This window comes from Macrobrachium rosenbergii, chromosome 23 (assembly GCF_040412425.1).
Source record: "Macrobrachium rosenbergii isolate ZJJX-2024 chromosome 23, ASM4041242v1, whole genome shotgun sequence".
NCBI classification, from domain to species: domain Eukaryota; kingdom Metazoa; phylum Arthropoda; class Malacostraca; order Decapoda; family Palaemonidae; genus Macrobrachium; species Macrobrachium rosenbergii.
The window spans coordinates 43765852-43787839 of NC_089763.1; the positions used below are offsets into that span (position 1 = coordinate 43765852).

The 21988-nt window shown below is 35.5% G+C and overlaps 1 protein-coding gene across 2 annotated transcripts in view; it reads left to right on the plus strand.

Moving 5' to 3' along the window:
- swi2 (Protein singed wings 2) overlaps window positions 1-13406 on the plus strand; it is a 46316-nt gene extending 32910 nt beyond the window's left edge. Inside the window, exons 8-11 of one of the 2 annotated variants that reach the window (XM_067125839.1) lie at window positions 9546-9722; window positions 10129-10296; window positions 10567-10695; window positions 11424-13406. In XM_067125839.1, the coding sequence (XP_066981940.1) occupies window positions 9546-9722; window positions 10129-10296; window positions 10567-10695; window positions 11424-11708 (759 nt within the window). In that variant the 3' untranslated portion in view covers window positions 11709-13406. The remainder of the gene's footprint in view (window positions 1-9545; window positions 9723-10128; window positions 10297-10566; window positions 10696-11423) is intronic. The other variant, XM_067125840.1, reaches the window with a different exon arrangement.
- The last annotated feature ends 8582 nt before the right edge of the window (window positions 13407-21988 follow it).

A 21988-nucleotide genomic window follows, 5' to 3' on the forward strand; every position in this document is an offset into this window, starting at 1 on the left:
AGATCATATTAAAAGAGGATTTGAAAAGAAAAAGTGACAGTGGCTATTTTCCTTGATATAGAAAAAGCATATGATATCACAGGGAGATACAATGTTATGCACAAACTCCATAAATCTGATATTCGAGGTCACCTTCCAATATTTATCAACAGTTTTTTAACAAATCGTACATTTCAAGTACACATAGAAAATACATATTCAAATTCCTGCATACGAGAGGAGGGTATCCCTCAAGGCAGTGTTTTGAGCTGCCTCTTATTTGCCCAGGTAATAAATGATATTACTGTGAACCTGCCTGAGGGTGTACAAAATAGTTTGTATGTGGATGATTTTGTAATATATTATTCAAGTTAACAAATAATGTAACCACTTGGACTAACTCCATAGGTTTCAAGTTGTTGGTAAATAAAACAAATGGCATTGTCTTCTACAAAGACAAAAGATGGTTGAAACAACAAACTGTTAAGTTATATCTTTATAATGAAGAGATAAACTTGTGCAATAGTGTTGAATATTTGGGTATAATTTTTGATCAACATTTAAATTGGAAAGATCATATCAGATATATCAAAGCCAAAGGATCTAAAGCCCTTACATTATTAAAGAAAATCTCTCACACTAAATGGGATGCAGGACGAGACACAGTGTTAATGTTGTACAATGCAACTGTACTATCAATTATAAATTATAGGTGTCCAATTTATTCAGCTGCCTCAGAAGCAACTCTAAAATCTCTAGATGAGGGAGTGTGTATATGTACAGGAGCCTTCCGCTCACCTCCAACTGTCTCTGCCCTAGCAGAAGCAGGCCAGCTGCCTCGAAAATATTACAGAGATCTAATTACTTTAAGAAGAGGCTTATCCCTTCAAGCAGGCACATCTGTATCAAATGATTTTCTCAATAATCAAAATGCAAATAATAACCCAAATCAAAACTCTTTTACTAAAAAAACTAATCATCTGTTGAATTTACATAACATGATCCCAAATTTACCCAAGAAATAAATCAGATCATACCATGGACACTAAAAAGGGCAAAAATATGCACATATTTATCATATCTTTCAAAAAAATATATGTTCAACACAGAAATGTACCATCAACATGCCATGGAACACATAAGATGGAAGGGTAATCCCTTCATGATCTATACAGATGGATCAAAAAATGAAGCTGGAGTGTGCTCATCAGCGTATTCAAATGATGAAACTATCCAAATGGGCCTGCCCCTAATATCATGAGTATTTACACCTGAATTAACAGGCATACAATTGGCTCTCCAGATTATATCAAAAAAGGACCTCCTTCAGCACTCATATTGAGTGACTCAAGAAGTGCAATCGAAGCAATAGAGTCATTTAAATCAAATAATCACTTTGTCCAAAATATCCAACGGGAAACTCATCACTTAATTACAAATGGCCTTCAAGTTCATATTTGTTGGATCCCAGCCCATGTAGGCATTGAGGGTAATAAGAAAGCAGATAAAGCTCCTAAATTGGCTTGTACAATCCCCTAAACTACTATGAATGCTCCCATATCAGACTGGCTAGCATCAGTTAAACCTTTAATTTATAGGGGTTGGCGAAATGACCGTTCAAATAAACCCCCTCAAAACACACCAAGACAAATTAAGAACGAAGTTAAAAAGTGGCATTTTTCTACCCAAAAACAAAGAGTTAATGAAGTAATTCTAACAAGACTAAGAATAGGACATTCCAGACTAACACATGGTCATCTGATGTCAACTCCGCACACAAATCCAATAACTTGTGGAAGATGTAACATCCCAATAACAATCAAACATATCTTGATTGACTGTCCCAGATGGCAGCATGAAAGAAATACTTATTTACAAAATAAATCAATAAAAGATATTCTAGCTTAAGGTAAGAACGTTTCAATTAATAATATCATTCTCTTCTTAAACAAAATTAAATTAATAAATAAAATATAATTTTCCCTCCTTTTTTTATGTATTCTTTCCCTTTTTTTTCTCCCAGCCCGAGAAGAACCCTAAAAGGGTTCAGAGGTCTGGCTAAACAAATCATTTATAACTAACTAACCTCCATCATGCTTAATCTGTAGGAGGTTTCTTTCCTACACCACTGGGAAAGCTCCTTCCTGACTCTTGACATTTTCGTCAGCAAAAATTGTTTTTCATCAGTAGAATTTGACCTCCTCGTCAGAGACCTCTGAGTTGTTTGAAGCTTTCAGTTTCTTGGACAGGATGGTGAGAGCACTAGCTAAGAAGATTAAAGATTGCATTATCTAGTTGGAGACTTCGCCTCGGACTGGCTAGGAGCCCTTGTTCATGCAGACAAGACCAACAGGTATGGCTTTCTTGAGCTTGCGACTTTTTTCTCTTTGGGGGTTTGGGGGTTTTGAAGAAATGAGATTTTTTGGTGCTCCCTTTCCACTAAAGGAGTCACTCATGCCCAGAAGTCAGACCTCCAATAGAAGTTGGCTTAGGATCATCTGGCACATTCTTCCAAATGCCCCAAGGACTCGTCCACGTTTGTTCCGGAGTAAGCCCAAGTCCAGTCTAGGACCTGCTCCAATGTCCGCTTCTCGGCCAGAACTATCAAGAGAGGCTCAAGTCCTTGAATTTAAAACCCTGTCTCCTCTCAGAGCACCCAGCACCAGCTAAATTTTCCAGTTTTGGGGTCTTTGCTTCGGCCTTTCTACGTCACCTCAAGTGTTCACTCAATTCCTCGCTTCTATAGCTAAATGACTTCATTTAATAGGCATAAACGTCACTCTATATCTGGATGACTTGCCTCTTCGATCCCCTTCGAGGGAAAAGTGCACGAAGGACTTGAACATTTCCCTCAGGAACTGGGAATTATCATCTACTTTCAGAAGTCCTGTTGGCCCTGTTGCAAGAGTTTCTCTATTTAGGGATGAGTCTCAACTTTTGGACTTTTCGGACTTTTCCATGTGCCAAGAAAATTGCCAGCTGCCTTCAGATGGTCCACAAGTTTCTAGCCCCTTCATCTTGCTCGGTCCATCAGTGGATGAGCCTACTAGGGACTGTCATCCATCAAGACGTTCGTCAAGTTAGGCAAACTTCTCTTGAGAGTTTTACAATTTTTGCTCAAGGCCAACTGGGACAGGGAAAAACAGCCGGACACCTACATGTATCCCATCAACCCGAAGATCAAGTTGGACCGGCACAGTGGCGGTCTGAACATAGACTTTTGGAAGGAAAGCCCTTCATCCTCCGAGCCCAGACCTAGACTTCTATTTAGACTCCTTGGTTCTAGGTTGGGGAGTCCTCTTGGGGAACCGGGAAGTTTCTGGGACATAGTCGCTGGAAGAACGGAACTTTCTCATCGTCGGAGAGCTGAAAGCAATTCACTTACGGCTTCAGTGCTTCTCGACCCTAGTTCACAACGAGTGTGGTAGTCCATTCAGGCAATATCACAGCCCTAACGTAATTACGAAAGCGAGGCGGCACTCACTCATTTTCTCTCTGCCAGACAGCAAGAGACCTTCTACTGTGAACAAATCAAATCGAGTGAGTTTAGTCACTCTATTTATTCAGGGCAAACTAAATATTCTGGCAGATGAACTGAGCTGTTGAAAAGTAGGTCCTTCCCACCAAGTGGACCTTGGATCCCCTGGTCTTTTGGAATTTGCGATACTATGGGGCAGGCCAACAGTGGACCTGTTTGCTACCTCAAGGAACCATTGCCTTCCTCTCATATGTTCTCAGGCCCCGGACCCTCTAGCATGGGCAACAGACGCCATCCTGCAAGATTTGTTATCCTTGGACCACTACACCTTTCCACCCTTCAAGTTTTGGGCTCATTGCAACGTTACAATAACTCTCTTTAAGATATACCAAAGGGTTGTCTCTCTTGCCTTGACAGGCTTCAGACTGTCAGGGAAGCTTGTCAGAGCGAAAGGGTTTTCAAGATACGCTGCAGAGGCTATTGCAAGACGCAGACGTCAATTTCCCAGCTGCGTCTTCCAGGCTACGTGGGCAATTTCCCGAAGCTGGTGTCTCAGACTCACCGTCTCTTCTGAGACGTCTGTGACCCAATTGTGGATTTCTTTCTTTTTCCGAGGGGATCTAGGAATCTCTCGTCCTCCACCATTAACCCCTTCGCCACTGGCCTGTTGCACTGCCGATAAGCCGATAACGCTTGCATACCGCATGAGACTATATCAGTCATCATTTGCTCCCACTAAACTTTCTGTTATTCATATTTTTCGTTTATATTCTTATGTGAAAACATTGTGTACATACCAATGAATATTTTTCACCACATTGGCTATATACATATATATATATACATTATATATATATATATATATATATATATATATATATATATATATATATATATATATATATATATATATATATATATATATATATCGAAAAAGAGGAATATTTAGTGGAAAAAGTAATTGCAGAAATAGAAATAGTAGTAGAGTAGTAGAAATAAAGTAGCAGAAAAAGTAGTAAAGTATTAGTAAAATAGTACTAGTAGTAATAGCAGTATATACTAGTTTTCTTCACTGAAACAGTTACTGTAGTATACATCAATGAATGTTTATGGTTTTGGTAATAATAATAATAATAATAATCAATCATAATAATAATAACAATAATAATAATAAAAAATTCAACAGTAATACTACTACTACAACTTGTAATAGAAAAATAATGATAATAAAAATTACATGTTAGTGTAAAAATGAAAGAAGTTTTCAAAAACATAGTACACTTTCCTGTTGACCAAAATACTCCTCTGCCCGAGCATTCATCCATTCACACAGTCTGTCAATATCATCAGAAACAAAATGCATCTCGTGGGCAGGTGAAGTCGGGTTCCCATTGTCACCCTCCGTGGAAATCGGGGGTGGGTCTGGGCGCTTGTCACAAAATGGATTGTTATGAACTGCCAACCTTCATCGACAATGGGTTGGTGTCATCCTCTAAGCAACTCAACTATCACTATAATCATCTGACAGATCTGGCAGGTATTCCCCAGAATCTGAAATACTATCATCCGACATCTTGATACTGAAAAAATAAAAAAAACCTGTAAAATAACTGCAATCAAAAGGAGAAAAAGTTTAGCCTTCAATCCAAATGGTTTACTCACAAGATCGTGGACAATGTTTCATACATAACAGCTTGAGGCGCACTGGCATGTGCTGCTGGACGATACCCCTTATATTATCCCATATGAATATGACGTCACGAGACCATCGGACACTCATTGGCTAAATGAATAGTGGGTGGAGCTTCTGCACCTCTCTCGTACACAATACTACGCCTGAAACCCATCCAAGGTGAAGAAAACAGCTCTGCTTTTCGAGGAGGGATGAAAGACGATTGTCTTTATTACTGCTGTGACGTACATGTGTACGCCCCGGTTTAAGGGGTATTGAGCTGTGTTTAGCTCAGTGTTTAAACATAGGGTCCTGAATCTTGTGTCAATCCCAGATCTTAATGACCGCATCAAGTCCTTTGATACGTCTAAGCAAAGAAAGGAAGATCCGGTCTCCTGGAACCTGGACGTAGTGTCGAAGTGGCTGACACGTTCCTCTTTTGAACTCCTTCATTCCTCTTCTTGGAGAAACCTTACTTGGAAGACTTTCTTCCCTGTGACCTTGGCTACTGCTGACATATGAACGAGTTCCAAGCCATCGATAAAGGGTAGGTTTTTGTTTTCATGAGGAGATGCAGTTTGCTACTTTACCCTTGGTTTTTAGCCAAGAACAAGGACCCTTCAAGCCCTGGCCCCATTCTTTCTCCAGTAAGACCTTAACGGATACCTTGACTTTGAGGAAGAAGAGAGAGTTCTTTGACCTGCTTGGACCTTATGGTACTTCCTGAGCAGGACTGAGAAGATCAGAGGACCATTCAGTAACCTATGGTGCTCTGTCAAGAACCTATTTCACCCTCTAGCTAAGAATGCATTGTCCTTCTTCGTCAAAGACTTAATTTCTGAGGCGCACTCTCAGATTCAGGAGGGCATTTTGCTTACTTTTAAAGTGAAAGCTCTTGACACCGGGGCAGTCTACCTTATTAGCTTTCAGGCACATATGTCCCTCACTTTCATTCTGCAGTTGGCATACTGGAAGTGCAAACAGATCTTTGCATCGCACTTTTTGAAAGAAGTTGAAACAGTGTTTGAAAATTGCAGTACCTCGGGGCCATTATCAGTGGCTGGCATGGTACCTGGGGGAGGAAGCATGGGAATCTCTCTTTTTCTCTGACTATCTCTTTGCCTTGAAGTAAGGTGTCGAATCTTCTGGAGCCAGGGGGTACAATGTACCTGGATTACCCACCAGTCTCAGTGGATGGGTTGTGGTATTTTCTGTGTAGGTGAAAGCATTGTCTGGTTGTTTTTTATATTGGTACTCCACCCAGGGCAAGGGCACTTGTGTATGCATTGCCATTAATCAGGCCTATCCTCTGCTGTAAAGCTCCCACTTAATTAGAGGCAACCCACGGCTCAACTGCCACTCCACTACAGGTTAAGATGAGCACCAACCAGAGGCAGTATTCACTTGCAGTAGCTCTCTTATCACATAAGGAAATGACAAGCATTGTTTCAATGCTAGCAGTTTTTCTATTTCAAAGTCTTTACCATGCCTTAATGTCTTGGAATAGAATATGTCCATGTATCCCACCCCCATTCAATGTGGGATTCAGCTGTGTAATTACTTGGTAAGTTACTTATATGAAAATGATATTTTCATAATAAAATTAAGTTTCATATATACTTACCAAGAAATTAAAGAATTAGAGCCTGCCCTCCTCCCCTCTCATGGACATAAGGGCACAAACAGAATGAGGTTTTTTTGCTAAGTCGTTTCCAGTACTCCTGTTAGTAGGCGGGCCTTGTCACCTTCACTAAACTATAGAGGTGCTACTGCGATTTTTTAAATAAAGGCTGCCGCACAAGTTAGAAACTATAGCTATGTAATTACTTGGTAATTTTATTGTGAAAATATTTTTAGTGCCCTCCTCCTTCCCCCCCCCCCCCTCACTCTTCTAAATGGAGGTTGGAAAAGTGGAATGAGGAGAGTTTCTGGAGCCAGCTCGCACATGCAGTTAGGGTTTATCTTCTTTCAGCTCTTGAATGAGTTGTACATATGGTTCACATCTGTGCTCATTTGTACTATTTATGAAAAAAAATTTGCTTACATTTCCTAGTATTCTAAGAAACACACACTTAAACGTGAATGTAAAGGTTCATATTTCACAATTTAACAGAAGGCTTTAAATCTTGTTATGAATTTGAGTTTACCAGAGTATTTGTAATAAGGTTGGTTTTTTCATTACCAAATAATGCTTCTGTTTTCTTAATATTGTTAGCAAAATCAACTGCAAAAAAATATATAAAAAGTGTATTATCAGAAATTCATAATCTTTTTTGGCTCAAGAAATGGTATGCCTGCTCTCCATTTTAAAAAGAAATTCCATGCTGAAATAATTCTGGCTTGTGTTTCAATTAGACATACTCATTTGACCCATAGATATTTAATGAACCTCCCATATGAACCAGTCCTTGATGTAGATTGTGATTGCACTGCTAGTTAGTTATAAATGATTTGTTTAACCAGAGTTCAAAGGTCTGGTTAAACAAGTCATTTATAAGTAACTAGCAGTGCAATCTAAAACGTATCTGTGAATTTCAGAATTTTAATAATGAGTGAACTACAACTACTGTACAACTGTAATGGAAATTTATCGAAACCTTCCGCTTTCTTAGCTTATTTAGTTATCAAGTTTTGATGAATCAGTGACTTGTTAAATATGGCACAATTCCTTTTTGTATATGTATCGAAGATGTATACTTATACTACAATATTTACTCTATAGAAAAAAGGAAAAGTGGAAAAATGAGTAAAAGAACAAACTAATGTAACATGCTGTATATGTGAGAGGCATTGGAATTCATAAGTGTACAGTATTTTGTTTAAATGTATGATGTATGCTGGCATACTTCATACATTTTTTTTTTGAACACTGAGAACTGATAGTAAAGCTCAAACAATAGCCATTTCTTCTTAAGGTGTTTTATGCACCTGAAGACTAATACAAGAAATAATAAGACGGGGTGAGAGGGGATTCTTCACGATTAAAGGATGAAGAATGCAGAAAAAAGTTTAGGGAGAGTTGCAGAGTGAATATGAATTAGAGGCCTCTTGAAATGTATAGTTTCATTCAAATACCTAAATTAACACATGGAGAAAAAGAGAGATGAGGTGAATTACTATAAAAAATGTGAAATGACATGTAGAGTTCCTGGCACAGCTACCAGTTAACTTTGTCCTGATCTTTGTGCTGATGTGTAAGCTCATGGATTTTGTAGGCTTTGTTGTTTGACTGTTGCAGGTCTTACAGATTTTAGGATTAAATATGTTATTACAGCAAACCTTCTTCAAAGACCCAAATTTCATGAATATCTGGGTACATTTTTTTTTTTTTTTTATATAGAAATCAGTCAAAATATTTTAAGGACAAATAATACTTAAAGCCTGACTTTAATTAGTTCGTTTTAAATTTAGTACTGTATTTCTAGTAAAGATTTTAAGTATTTAGGCTAAAGCACAATAAAAGTTACAAGCACTTAAGTACCTTTTAGAAAAGCACTGTATTTAGTAAAGATTTTAAGTACTTTGGCTAAAGCACAATAAAAGTTACAAGGGCTTAAGTACCTTTTAGAAAAGCACTTATCAGTTTATAGTAAAATTTCCTAGTATCTGTTACAAAGAAAATGTAAGAGAATGAGGAACGGATTTTTGTTAATAAATTAGTTTAGCAAGACCAGTAAGTCATTTCTAGACTCTCACAGGGCTTGCCTGAAGAGTTTGTTCTTAAAAGAAGAAAAATGGAAATTGAATCAGCAATATGCTCTGGGAAACAAGTACAGTAGAACTGTTAACAGCACTACATTAGAACATTGTGAAGTCAGTTGCTGGTTACCACATACCTGAGGATACAGAGGGTGCATGCATAGTAAGACTTTCCTTCTTATTCTTGTGACAGAGAAAGTACTTGAGATACTTGGGATATTTAGGACTGGAATAAGAGTCACATACTGTATATATGATTATTTGGGTTATGGTGGAATAACTATAATTTTTGTTATCAAGTCCTTACTTGCACATTTTACCATATTTAAACATTGTAATTAATCCCATATTTTATCCCCCATAGGGTGGTAATACCATCTGCACCTCACACAGTGCAATGTAGACATTACTTAAGGTTCTTTGCAGCATCCCTTCGGCTCTTAGTTGCAACCCCTTTCGTTCCTTGTACTATACCTCCTTTCACATGCCCTTTCTTCCATCTTACTTTCCACCCTCTAATAACAATTGTTTCATAGTGCAGCTGTGAGGTGTTCCTCCTGTTACACCTTTCAGACCTTTCTACTCTCAATTTCCCTTTTGCATTGGATGACCTCATAGGTTCCAGTGCTTTGCCTTTGGCTTAAATGTTAAATTCCATTCCATTCTCTCATGTTTTATCTTGCTTTTCCAATTTTTTTTTTTTCATATATTATACAGGAAACAAATGAGCACTGCCCTGCAGAGTGTACTTGTGTGGTTGAGGGTTACAACTATGGTAGGAATGGACATCGAATGAAAAATCCTATCATAAACATATACTGTGATAATTCTGGTCTGACAGCTTTACCAGACATTCCACCTCATTCAACTAGGGCTAGTTTTGCTCAAAATAATGTAAGTAATTCACATTTGCTTATTATAATTTTTTTTTAATTCTGTAATCAGATATCTGCAACACTGTAACAGGAATACTTTTAATATGAATTTAGAAACAAGGGTTGCATGCTTAGCCTAAATACATTTTTTTTAAGCTGACATTAGGTCAATTGAATTGGGTTGTGGAATGGGCATATTTTGAAGTTTTTGTTTGTAGTACATTTCTAGAATTTCACTGTATCACGGAGGCATTATGAAAGTTGGATGGTAATGAATGTAGTCGAAGAGCAACTTCAGTGTCATTTTTGAAGGTCAGAAAAGTGTTTCAAATCTTTAAAAAGCTCAAAATTACAAGATTTATCTCCATTTTGTTTATTTTTAAGTTTTTTAATAAGCTGTCTAATAATGCTTTTACTTATTTCAGATATCAGACATAACCAAGTTATTTACAAGTGAGAACTATCGTTCAATCTCTTCAGTTCGGCTACAACACAATCGGATCTCACACTTAGACAGTGATCTTTTTGTAAACTTTTTGAATGGTCGCTCTCAGGATTTCCATATCAATTTAAGCCACAACAATTTTAGCACAGTAAGTTAGCTATATTTATCTACCCTAATAAGAATGTACTTCTCATTTAATATCAGTTTACTCCATTTCTAAGAATAATTAAGTAGTCCTATTTAGAATTTCCTGTACCAGTGTAATTATTTTTATTGCACTGCACTTCTGTATAGCTGTCATGATTTGGTAGCTTTATAGAATTCATTTGTATTTGAAGCTTATGTTGTTAACTTTATGCTATATAAGGATAGTTTTGCTTTATTCTTCTCATACTACTCTGGTGTTTTTTATTTTCAGCTATCAGCTAGACAGCTACTTAGTTTGTACAAAGATGTTGAGAGTACAAACTCTTATTACAAACCCTTAATTGATCTTCAGTTCAATCCTTGGGATTGTAGCGACTGTAGTTTTCTGCCAGATTTTCAGGTAAATTAATGTAATATTGTGAGATTTAGTCACTGAAATTTCTATGTCATTAACTCTCTTTGTATAGAAATTTAATATGACCAGTTGAAAGGCATAACTGGTTTGAGATATATTCATTATATTTAGTTTAGGGATTTTTTTTTTTTTTGATGTTGATAAGGCAGCAGGTTGCTGTTTGAATTATATTTGAAGTGGAAACAAAAATTGTAGGCTCCTGAAACGTATTCAAGTTCTTTCTGAAAGAAGTTGCTTAATGAAATATATTGTAAGGTACATTGTACTATAATTAGAATATATTTACTAGATATGTGATGCACAAAATCCTGTGCTCTTGATTCTGTGCAAAATATGTAGCCTTTTGCACTTTTCTAAAATTTATTGTAAGGGAGTTTTGCTTTTTTTGAAATTTCATCCTGATAAAGATGATCCTTTTAGTTCACATACACCATGAAGATGGAATACTGTATGGAATTGAAAATAGATATAGAAATATATTTTCTTACTACACTATATAATAAAATATCAGCTTTATTCTCAATGTTGATGGATGGTATATGTTGATTTTTAAAGTAAATGTTAGTGTTAAATTAAGTTAGTCATAAATTTTATATGTATTTTCATAAGTAATCTTAATCTAAACTCCTTAAATACAGTAATGAAATTACAGAACTGTATTTTTAAGTGAGATACTTATGTCATCTTTGTTTTTGTTCTTCACTTTCTTTCAGGAATTGGTATTTCATCAGTTTTACTACAGAGAAAAGGGTCCAGAGGTTTATGACAACACACGTTGTGCTGAAGGAAACCACTATTTTGCTGGTCAAATGATTGTGAAATTAGATGTGCAGTCACTTTGTGCTCCAGACCCTCCACTTTTACAGCCGATTGATATCTTGAACATCTCCCTTGGTCTTATTATTATTCTCTTTGTTGCTAATTTTGCTCACAATGTCTATCAATATAGACGGCATAGCAAATTGCCCTGGATCATAACCAAAGTACCATGTTGTTGAGAGACGTGAATGTGAATTTGGATTGGCTATTTAGAGGCAAAACAAGATAATCCACCAAAGACTTTTAGGATTAAATGAGGTCATTTATTCACTTGTGGATATCTTGGGCACTCACTAAAACTGATAGGCTGGAATAACTTGGTAGCTATGTCCAAGTAAAACCTTTTTTTATGTAAAATACTGAAGTTATTTTAGACAGATGACGGATACTGTATTTTGTTGACATAGGAACTGTATTCCTTAATTCACTTTATGGATATTTGCTTTTTGAATGTATATTTTACATTTATTGACAGTCCATCCGCTATATGAATTTTTGAGGTTTGTTAAAGATTGAAACTGTCATGTCACTGAAGCTGTTTTTCAGCCGAAATCACATTGGCTTTATAATCCGTCCGGCTTGCAAGGATAATGCTGTACACTTAAATTTATATTTTCAGAAAAGAATGGTCACACTATAATGTCTTTAGATGTAAAATACATTAGTGGGCCTTATTGTATATCTTAATGCCATAGAAAAAATGCAAAGCGTAGTTGTATACGACAGATTGAGAATAGTTTTAGCATATTGTGTCACATCAAGAAAAAGTGTTCAAGATTCATGCTATTTGTAAGAACACGTTTTTAAAAATTTCACATTCTTCTATTCTTAGAAAGTCATTGATGGTCCTTAAACTTTTGTATTGTATGCCAGCACAAAGAGGAATAAGACCTTAATGGTAAAATGTGGCTATCATTTCAATTTAGTTCCATGAAAAGGAGAGTAGTTATGATAGCAGATCTTGGGAATGGATGTCTGTGAATTTGAAATGCAGCATTATTTCAATTGTAGATGACCATGTTTATTGGAGGGAATGTTTATTAAATCAGATACATTATTGAGGCTAATGTGTATTAAAGCAGATATTTAGTTCTTTTGTAAGGGATGCTAGGAGCATAGAGAAGGGCATGAAAAAAGGAAAGATGTATTACTGACAAGTTGTTTTGTGTCTTGTCAAGTATAAAATACATCCAACTTTGTCTTGAGTAATTGGGGTACGAGTAATAAAGGTGAGTGCACAGGGAGCGTAAAGTTCCAGACATTTGTTCATTTTATTGATTTCTTCTTATGTTTATGAGTTTGCCATTGACAGGATATTTTTCAAAACTGATATTACAATCTTCCATTTAGTATGCTGTTGAGCAGAGCTTATGCCAGAATTTTTATGCATCAGTATTACTGTCTTCCCTGTGATGTCACAACATTGCATTACTGATAGAGGCTTTGTTCGTAGAAAAAATATAATCAAGAAGAAAGAGATTTAGAGGTCAAAGTTCAATTAGCAACAAATATTCATTATAAATGTAATATTGTATTTTCAGTCAAGAGTTTAAGTATAAATGCCACAACATAATGTGAATACAATGTGAAAATACTTGGGTAATAGGTATAAATAGCCAAAAAGCAGTTGTTCATTTACTGTTAGATATCCAAATGGGTGTTCAATAATGGCAGTGCAAGAGATAGAGCTTAGAAATGTAATGAAAACAGATTCCTTAGTAGGGGAACTTAAAATCTCTACACTCTGTCATATATTGAAAACAGGTTCCTTACTAGTAAAATTTAAAAGCTCTCTCTCTCTCTCTCTCTCTCTCTCTCTCTCTCTCTCTCTCTCTCTCTCTCTCTCTCTCTCTCTCTCTCTCTCTCTCTCTCTCTCTCTCTCTCATATGAACTGAAAGGAAATTTTCAAAATTACTTATGAATGAAAATGTACTGTATTATCCTGTCATTTATATCATTGCATGTACTTTTCACTGAGGTAACTAAGTAAAATTAGTGTTTTGTCGTGATTACATTATAGACTTTACGCGCCTCTCTTTCTTGTGTCAACTGATATTTTTGCCTTTGAATGAAAATATAAAGTATTTTTTATATACACTTCATCATTACTGATAACTTCATGAAACTTCTTTGGGAGATAATCGAGGAAAGTTAGTCTTGTCTTGTGTTCTTATAGACGATGTGTGTATGGGATTTGTAACTCAAAACTGTACAGTATCATAAAGCATTCATTTTAGTTGTGAAAAATTTTTCATGATAGGCAATTATCAAAAGAGAAGTAATAAGTTAAACATTTTTAAGATGTATAGTGTATCTGCGTAACTCATTGAATGCATTGTTGAACCATAATATGTACAGGTATTATGGTACATACTTTACTTTCACATGAAGAATATATGAAATCATTCTATTTTGATGGTGAATTAAATGGTCCTGTTAGTGCAGCATTTTGTCATGCAAAATTGATCTGTGAGAAGTTGAACATGTTGTGATGTAAACAAGTGCATATCACTTTGTTAACATCAAAGAAAATATTTTTTGTTGTTTGTGATGTCAGTATTGAATTTATTTGCTTCATCAAAAAACTTATATTAGTAATCTTATGAACAATGGCATTAGACATGATTTTTACATGATATCGGAAATGTACAAAGTCTGGAATTTAAAATCTTGTGATAAATAATTGTGATTAATTTTTTTTGTGGTAGCTCTCAAACCTGGGCTCTGTTCATAATAGGGAATGAAACTGTATTATTATCCATGGCTGTGTCTTGATATATTTATATTTTTTTAATCAGAATGTAAAGACCTGGTCATTTCAAGAGTATATTATTTTCGTTTTATCAAACTTGCCTCTTAAGAGAGTAATATGTCAGTCATTACCTATTCTTCCTTTAATCTAACTTCTCATGAACATTGTATCTTTGTTAATTAACGAAAGGCTGTAGTGAAACTTTAAGTAAAGAAGATTTGAAGATTGGTTAAAACTTTAAAGGATTTGTAAGGTTAAAAGCTCAGGAAGCTCAGGAACCACTCATTGATATTGCAGTGTCATTTGCTTGTGTTCATACAATACCAAGTAGAAATATTGCTTTACAAATGTCTTTTTTCCTAGCCATAGTAGGTTAAATTAAGTGCAGAATTCCAAAATGCTCTTGAGTGGCACCTGAGTCGTTCATGCAGTGATGACAACAGGAAGTTTTTCATGTATTTTACTTCCACTCAACTTTGCACTTGGTTTCTGTGAAGGGCTCTGTTGCTGCAGTGCAATCTGTTCGCTTTAGTCCATTTGCCACCTTATGATATAATTTTTATTTGAATAATGTAGATGTAAGGTGTACTCTTTTATTTTCACCATGTGTCATTGCACCTTACTTCATTGAATGACTATAGAAAGTGACATGGAAAAACTAGAACTGTACAACTTATTTTTAGTGACATGGAAAAACTAGAACTGTACAACTTATTTTTAGAACTTTGTGTAGGAATTAACAGGTGACACTTCTGACATGTGGGAAGTTTGTTGATACATGGGAAGAACGCTGTAGGCCTAGATTTACCTCATGGAAATATCTCAGTAACAGTGGCCTAAGCTTCTCAGTAACAGTGGCCTAATAGCTTCAAACCTCTTTATCATTCAATCCATTCTTAATGGGCTTGTGATGTTAGTAGGAGTCTGTAGTTCAGCTACCTTGGCTATGCATTGGTGATAATCTTAGAGGTCACACAGAATCTGGACCTTAATTTCTTTTAGCGCCTTATTGGGATAGCATAATAAATATACATATATTCACCATATGAACTCAAAGAGTTGATTCAGTTAGTTGCCAAGGAGATTTAAACTTTATGCTCAAGTAGTTGTCAGGCACCTTTTATTATTAATAACTAGCCTTCATTAGAAAAGCAGAATATTAGAAACCTAATAGTTTCAACATGGAAAGAAGCTCAGTATAGAAAAATGAATAGAGAATTAAATTGAAATATGAGAAAACAAATGGCAAAACAAGACTCTTAAGATTGTGCCCAATAGATAAACAATGGCCCTTAGTTTGAACTTACAGAAGCTTTAACAGGTTAATTACATTACTAGGAATATTTCATAATTTGGTCACAGTTAGAACAAAACTTCAGGAAAACTATAAGGGACTGAACCTCACTAAAGAAAAATTAACCTTTGCAATGAAGTTCATCATGTTATACTGTGAACAGTATAGTGTGGGAAGATCTTTTAGTATTTTGAAGGGGTGGTTTGCACTTGACATGAATGCATGAAAATTCTGAAACGATTAAATGTTTCTTAGGTACAAACCATTACATTGACTGATAGAAACCATATGACCCTGGTGATACAAGTGCAGTGATTTGGTTAAAGAAATACTATAGGCTTCCCTCTACCTCATGTAGCCTGTTGAATCACTATTGTAAGACACTTTGGAATTTTAACATATGTGTTCCTCTAGGACAGGAAAAAGGCATGTGTTGGGCAATGGTTGTATATAAAAAAAAATTGAGACTGCTGTACTCAGCTATTATATGTAAGAGCATAGCGTTATCAGCTGAAGCTACAGAAATATTTAAAAAGAAACCACAGATTGCCAAGTATTATTGTGCATTTTACTCATCTTGCCCAATATGTAAAATGCACAAAAGTTGTTGGTACTCAGTCACTTCCCTTTAAATATTTCTTTAGTAAAATGCACAGAAGTACTAGGCACTCTATTTCTTTTTGAGTATTTCCTTCTAAATATTTCCTGTGGCTTTAGCTGATATTTAAATCACGAGGATAATTGTGATTTGTAAGTTTATCAGTGTATAAATTTTAAGTGAGATTAATACCTAGTTAAACAGTTTCATTATTTTGTTGTAAACAGATAAATTTATGTTTAAAATTTAGGAAAATTTTGGTGCTATATGTTGAGATACCATTTGCTTTTAAGTGTGACCTGTTCTTGCTCTCATTTGGTTTTTTGTATAGAAGAGACATTATTGTTGATGTTTGTTATCATTCCTTGACCTTTGCAGTTTTGATAACTACGAGAAGATTTGGTGTTTATCCACATTACGAGGAAGTATATATTTCATTACAATTTCATGGATTAGATTGAGGGGATGCTTACCTTGGACAATACAGTGAATTTTATTACAGTATTGTCATTTTTCATCAAGGAAAGTGATTTTTTTAGAGTAAAGAATTGATCTAAGCATATATGAGGCAAGGTTGTATAATAGAACAGTTCAGGATGCCACAAGTGCTTTTACATGTGAAACTAATTTTGATTGAATCTTTTATTTGAGGTTCCATTTTCTTGTCATAAGTTTACATATCTTCTATTTGAGGTTCCACTTTCTTGTTATAAGTTTACACGAATAGACTGGAAACTTAATTTTGCATGACCTCAAGCTTTACTTGTATGTTTTGTCCAAATCATTGCTTCTTACTTACAAGCAAGTGTAAGTTTCTTATTCAGTAAGAATGGGATACAAGCAAGTGTAAGTTTCTTATTCAGTAAGAATGGGATATTAAGGTTTTTACTCAAGTGAATACCTGTTTGGATAAGAGAATACAGGAAAAGAAGAGAGCAGAAGACTTTTTTTTCTATGTCTCCAAGTGCAGTAGCATGTTCATGAAAGTGTTCTTTATGCATTGTGCCATAGGTATAATTTTAAAGATGAGCCATATACATGTAGTATTATAGTTATTGATTGTAGACTGCTTGTCGTTATTTGTTGCTGAAAACGAAATATTCGTGTTCCTACGGAAAATCATACTTCACCTGTTGTGTTAATGCATTGGTCTTTCATATGAACACAAGTCTTGTTTTGGCCATAGAAAATTGCAGCAATTAACAATCAGATCATGAATTTTTTGCAGAACCTTGCAAGCATTATATTTTCAGTCTTGCTTGAGGACATCTGAAGTTAAAACCACAAATGTTTTTGTGATTGTAATTTGATTAGTAATTTTTAAGATTTACATTTTGTAGACTGGTTTTTCAAATAGAGTACAGTACATTAATTCATAGACGTTATCCTGCTTCCCATTCCAGGACACCTTGTGACAGTTTTGTAATTGGCTACATCCTTTACAGGGATAGATGCTAGGGATTGCAGTTAAGCCTGCTGAACAGTAGTTCAGAACAAATTATATATGCTAACTGTAATCACTACTCTCTCCTAACCCTTTTATATTAACTTTTTTTTCAAATTGTCTGGTTCCTTTGCATAATATGCAAACTGAAGATTTTAGTTTAACACGGCTACTTTTGTAGGATAGTTTGAACACCAACCCTCTCAGTGCTCATAAGCCGGAGGATAAAAGGTTAATTTAAAAAATGTTTCCCCTAATATTTTTGTTTGGAAACACTTGTGGTCTTTGGCTTTTAAGGTCCTCAGATTTAACAGTATAGTTTTATTATCTAGTCCTAAGTAATTTGATGTTGGGAATTGTTGAAAGCCTAAAATGCTGTGTTCAGTATATTGCATAGTTCAAAGCAGTTTTGATTTGTATAGATACTGGGAATGAAACATTTGCAGTATTAATGTAGAACTGTATGCATAGGTATATTCCTTGGAAGCTAATATGCAGTGACTTAAAAATTTTTTGTTTTGTATAGTATTTTTCCAGCATAAGCAGTCCCTAATGAAATGGAACTGCTTCATTGAGTTTTTTTTATGTAATCTGCAGTTATTCTCTAAGGAGAAATTTTGTGTCTTTTTAACATTTAATTCCATTGATTAAAAGAAGAGTTTGAGGCAGTTATGGATGTCTGCTTTGCAAGCTGGAGGTTAGTGAACAGCATGTTGTTAAGTAATGTTTTAGCAAGCAACATGAAAAATAATCAGTAAGCAGCTTAAGATGCAGCTTAGTATGATTTACTTGTTCTTTCATTTGTCAGTCTATGATTATTAGTAGACATTGGACATAAATACAGACATACAAATATATTGAGATGCTTACACCCATTTGCTCATTGACTTTTGATTTAGGTTAGTTTTACTGATGCAGCAGTATATAATTGTTCCTGAATTGTATTACAGGTAAAAAATTCTTTTCAAGTTAATTGTCTAGTTTTACTGATGCCGTGGTGGCGCAGTGGTATGATTCTCGGCTACCAGTTGAGAGGGCCGGGGTTCAAATCCTGCCGCTCCGTGATGGCTCGGATTGTGCCACTGCAAAAATCCTGGCAGCCTGTCAACCTAATGGTCTGAAAAAACCCGAGAGGTTCAGTAGGAAAATAGGTACCAGCCCTTGGGCTGGGCAGTTAAACAGTGGGCCTAGTGACACACTGGCCACGTGTCATAGGCATTGGGACCTGTCCCCCACTGGCTGTCGGCCTAAGAAACAGGAGATCAGCGCCTGCCCTATGAGCCTACAGAGGCCCAGGAGGATTTTAACTTACTGATGCAGCAGTAATTGTTCTTGAACTGTACTGGTATAAAGTACTTTTAAAGTTCATGGCCTTTGTGTATTACTTTTATGTACTATTACTAGAGTGAAACCCTTTTTTTACCTGTTTTATGTGAATTGTACTATTGTATAACTCAGTGTGTTCCATCTGTGTTATTGAGCAATTGGATGGTAATTACTGCGTTTAGTATTTTTTCATTGTTAAGATGAAGGTGCACAAAAAGTTCTTGAGTTTATAGGCTTTGCATTTGTATATAGATAGACCAGTTTTTGTTGTTGTCTCTTAAATCGCTGACATGTGAGCTGAATTTTAGAATGTGTTTTCATTAAAGCCAGGCAAATAAAAAATTTTCAGAAAGAAGGGTAGCCGATCTATTTTTCTACAAATGTACCAATGAAAAGAGTTATTGGTAAAAAATGTGTATTTTGAGATTAGGTTGAAAGTAATGTTACAAGAAGTTTTCTGGTGCAACGTACAACTCCATATTTGTTGATATGTATTTAACAGTGTTGAGATGCACTTGAAAGAATAATTCTAAACTACTTAAGCAGGTAGATAGAGGCAGCAAGATTTTCTGCAGTTATTTCAGTCATATTTGAACACTTGCATTAATCAGGTACTTTTTCAGGAAGTAACAGTAATGGCCTGTATTGGGCTTGAGAAAGACATTGAAAACCATTTTTTTCCTAATGAGGCTCACTTTATTTTTTCACTTTTTGTCACGAATAAAAAATGACTTCTTGTAACAAAACATTTTTGAAGAGAAAACCAATAACAATGATGATACCAAAATGAAGAATTTTTGCCAGTAACAGTGTTATGTATACCTTGAAGGTAGCATGGTTATAGAATTTATTGGAAGAATTATCATATTTATGGATGCATTTTCTAGTTTAAGGCTGCCTGGGGAAAGTTAGGATGCATCTCATTAAGACTGGCTTAGAATAAATACATATCTTTTGGGAGCTTTTTCAGGTTATAGTTTCATGAATAAGAATAACATTCTAAGATAATTACAGTGCTGGTACTGCTTGTGTACTGCCAGTATTACAAACATTACATAATTTCATGAAAACTAAATTGGTTTCCTTGGTAATACCAAGCTCTGCTTCTATCAGCAATTACTTCACAATTCAGATTCCCAGTTCAGCATAGCAGAGGCTGTTGAGTTGTGTATTGAAAATTATGTACTGAATACATCTGGTATAACAAACCGTTGGAGATACAGTAGTACATTTTCATTACTTACAGTACAGGAAAAATCTTATGTACAGTGCCTTAGGAATGACAAGACAAACTCATACACATTTAAGGTTTAACTTTCAAGAGTGAGGGATTCTTATTATCGACTCATGAACAAAAAAGAGAGGTAATTTTACACGATTAGAATCTCCCAAAGATTGTGATGCCAAAGGTTTGTTATAACAGGAAATCATTGTATTGCAACTCGCATGCTCTGTATTGATAAACAGCTTTTAATGTAAAATTACATTATTCAACACAATCAAAAATGGTTGCTCAGCTAAGTGTTACAATAAAGAAATGTGTACGGGTTTGAATTTAGTGTTTCAGTCATCCTTTCCTGTTCATGCTCTCTCTGGATAATTAAGTTGATAGAGCAGGCCAAGGCTGCAACTATTAAACTATAACAACCAATTATGCCTGTACCTTTTGGGAATTTGCTACTATTTAAACCTCATCATATTCAGGAAATGGCACATTTTTTGGAACAATCAATCTGACAGTAACAAATAAAAACATTTCAATCCAACTTTTGGATATTGTTGGTCTCCGTTTCAAAACGAATGCCACGTCAAAGTAATGTTATCCTGTCTTCAAACTGTTTATACAGTACTCATTTGACATAATGGTGCTTGAACAGCCAGCATATCCAAAGCACAGAAGGCAGAGAATGCAGAACATTGACAATTCTGCGACAATCATGTTTTCAACCAGCAGTCATTATCAAGTATTGGGAACAAATGGCCACCTTAAGAGGAATAAGTATTGTAACCTCTTGGCCAGATTGAACTACATAATAAAAACATCTCTTAAAGAAATGTTATCAGAATATTCAACATTTTGCTGTTGTCCAGCTGTTACATTTTTAAGCAGTTGTAATTTATTTAATAACATCCAATATCTTCACTAGAGCAAACCCTTCAGGGCAGTTACCCCTGTAGGGGGTTAGTGTCATCAGTGCACCTCATGGGATGCACTGTAGGCATTACTAAAGGTTCTTTGAATCGACTTTGGCCCCTAGCGGCAACCCTTGTTCCTTTTACTGTACCTCCTTTCATATTCTCTTTCTATCTTACTTTCCAGCCTCTCCTAACAATTATTTCATAGTGCAACTGCTAGGTTTCCCTCCAGTTACACCTTTCAAACCCACCTACTCGCAATATCCTGTCCAGTGTTGAATGACCTCATAGGTCCCAGTGCTTGGCCTTTGGCCTAAACTCTATATTCCATTCCATTCAGGCCAATTAGCAATATTAACATTGTGGTCTGGCTAAAATATTTGTACTGTAAATAAAGGCACAAGTTCACATTTTTTTTTTTGCTGGAGAACAGTTATTTCAGGAGATATTGCAGTCTGGGAGGCCATTAAAGTTACAGTAGTTATCTATGGTTTAACCCTTGTAGTGTGAGTGGCTTGTGTACTACCATGTCTAATGCACAACAAGAACCAAATTAATTTTTGTTGGAAGTAACTGAATTATGTATCTTTTGTACTTACAGTTTGTTAATAGTGCCATATTCATGTATGTAGCCTACAATGCTTATACTGTACACTGAAGAGCCAATCATGTATCTGCAAATGGGGTGCACCCCATCATGTACAATCACAGCAAAAAATCGGCATTGCATGTCTATAATAAGAAGGTTTCATTGTAAGCAACTGCAACCCATTCACCTCACTGGTCTACATAGAAAATTTTTCTTCCAAGATAAGATTGAATACCTCATATTTCATGCAGAATATCAGTTGAAACATAAATAACTGAGAAGTTTGATTAAAAAAAGAAATACCGAATAGGTAACTAAAA